At 43.5% G+C, this 913-nt stretch overlaps 1 protein-coding gene across 1 annotated transcript; it reads left to right on the top strand.

Annotated features, from left to right (window-relative positions):
* CYBJADRAFT_170157 (uncharacterized protein) lies at positions 1–358 on the top strand. The gene has a single exon (XM_020216089.1). The coding sequence runs from the start codon at positions 108–110 to the stop codon at positions 306–308; it is 201 nt and encodes a 66-aa protein (XP_020067614.1). The 5' UTR covers positions 1–107; the 3' UTR covers positions 309–358.
* The last annotated feature ends 555 nt before the right edge of the window (positions 359–913 follow it).

The following is a 913-nucleotide window of genomic DNA, read 5'->3' on the forward strand; positions in this document are numbered from 1 at the left end:
CATCACCAACAACAATCATGACAACCACACTCGAGTCTAGTTAAGGGCTATCTGAAGAGAGCTGGACAGAATTCCCTCAGACAACCTTTTTCTTAGACCAGCCTCGTATGGTCAACCGAACGTCCAATGATAATGCTGTATCATCAACCCGAAAGCTGAGCGCAGCGCAGCTGTACTTCTTCAGCGTCACACGTTGTGAAAAACATCAAGACGATACCACGTCAAGAGTGTCAAACGTCTGTCCAAACTCCCCAGTTAGTAGAGCGCTCACCATCTGTAGACATTGTACCTTATACTTACTGTTGTAAATCAATGATCTGGTAAAAGCCAATCATCCAAGACAGTGACCATCCAAGGCAAGTTGACCAAACCTGCCTTGTTTTGCCGCTGCTCAAGAGTCTTCACGTATCCCCAGTAGTGATGCTGTACTAGGCAGTGTACCCTAAGATGTGTCCAGGTGATAACCTTGAAGGTAGAGAGACTCCAACAGGGCCATCAGCCTTTGTTCCCATCTTTGGGGATTTGTGGGAATTTGTGGGAAAGAGTGAAAGGAGTTGAAGAACAATTTTTGAGGATTCAGAGCTAATTAAATATTCAAGACAGCGCTTTTGTGCGCTTTACGTTTAAGTGTGTTGTCTTGATGGTAACCGTGGTTTTGTGAAATATGCAACGCACTCTTCTGCATGAAGGCAGAATGCACGAGTTTGAGTTAAATTGTACTGGGGATATAGCTGTTCTCCATACAATCTGTCTCTCTGTATACTGGAATATAGTCAATTTTTAGCTTACTTCATGCGTCTGATCATGCACTTCATCATGTATATCTTCTTTTGTTCCATACTAAACCAGCCTTTGTGCCACATGCAATTGGTTTGGTGCGTGCAGAGAGTTTCGACTTACATAGCTTAAGGTT

Source organism: Cyberlindnera jadinii (assembly GCF_001661405.1).
Source record: "Cyberlindnera jadinii NRRL Y-1542 unplaced genomic scaffold CYBJAscaffold_70, whole genome shotgun sequence".
In the NCBI taxonomy this organism is placed as follows: Eukaryota; Fungi; Ascomycota; class Saccharomycetes; order Phaffomycetales; family Wickerhamomycetaceae; genus Williopsis; species Williopsis jadinii.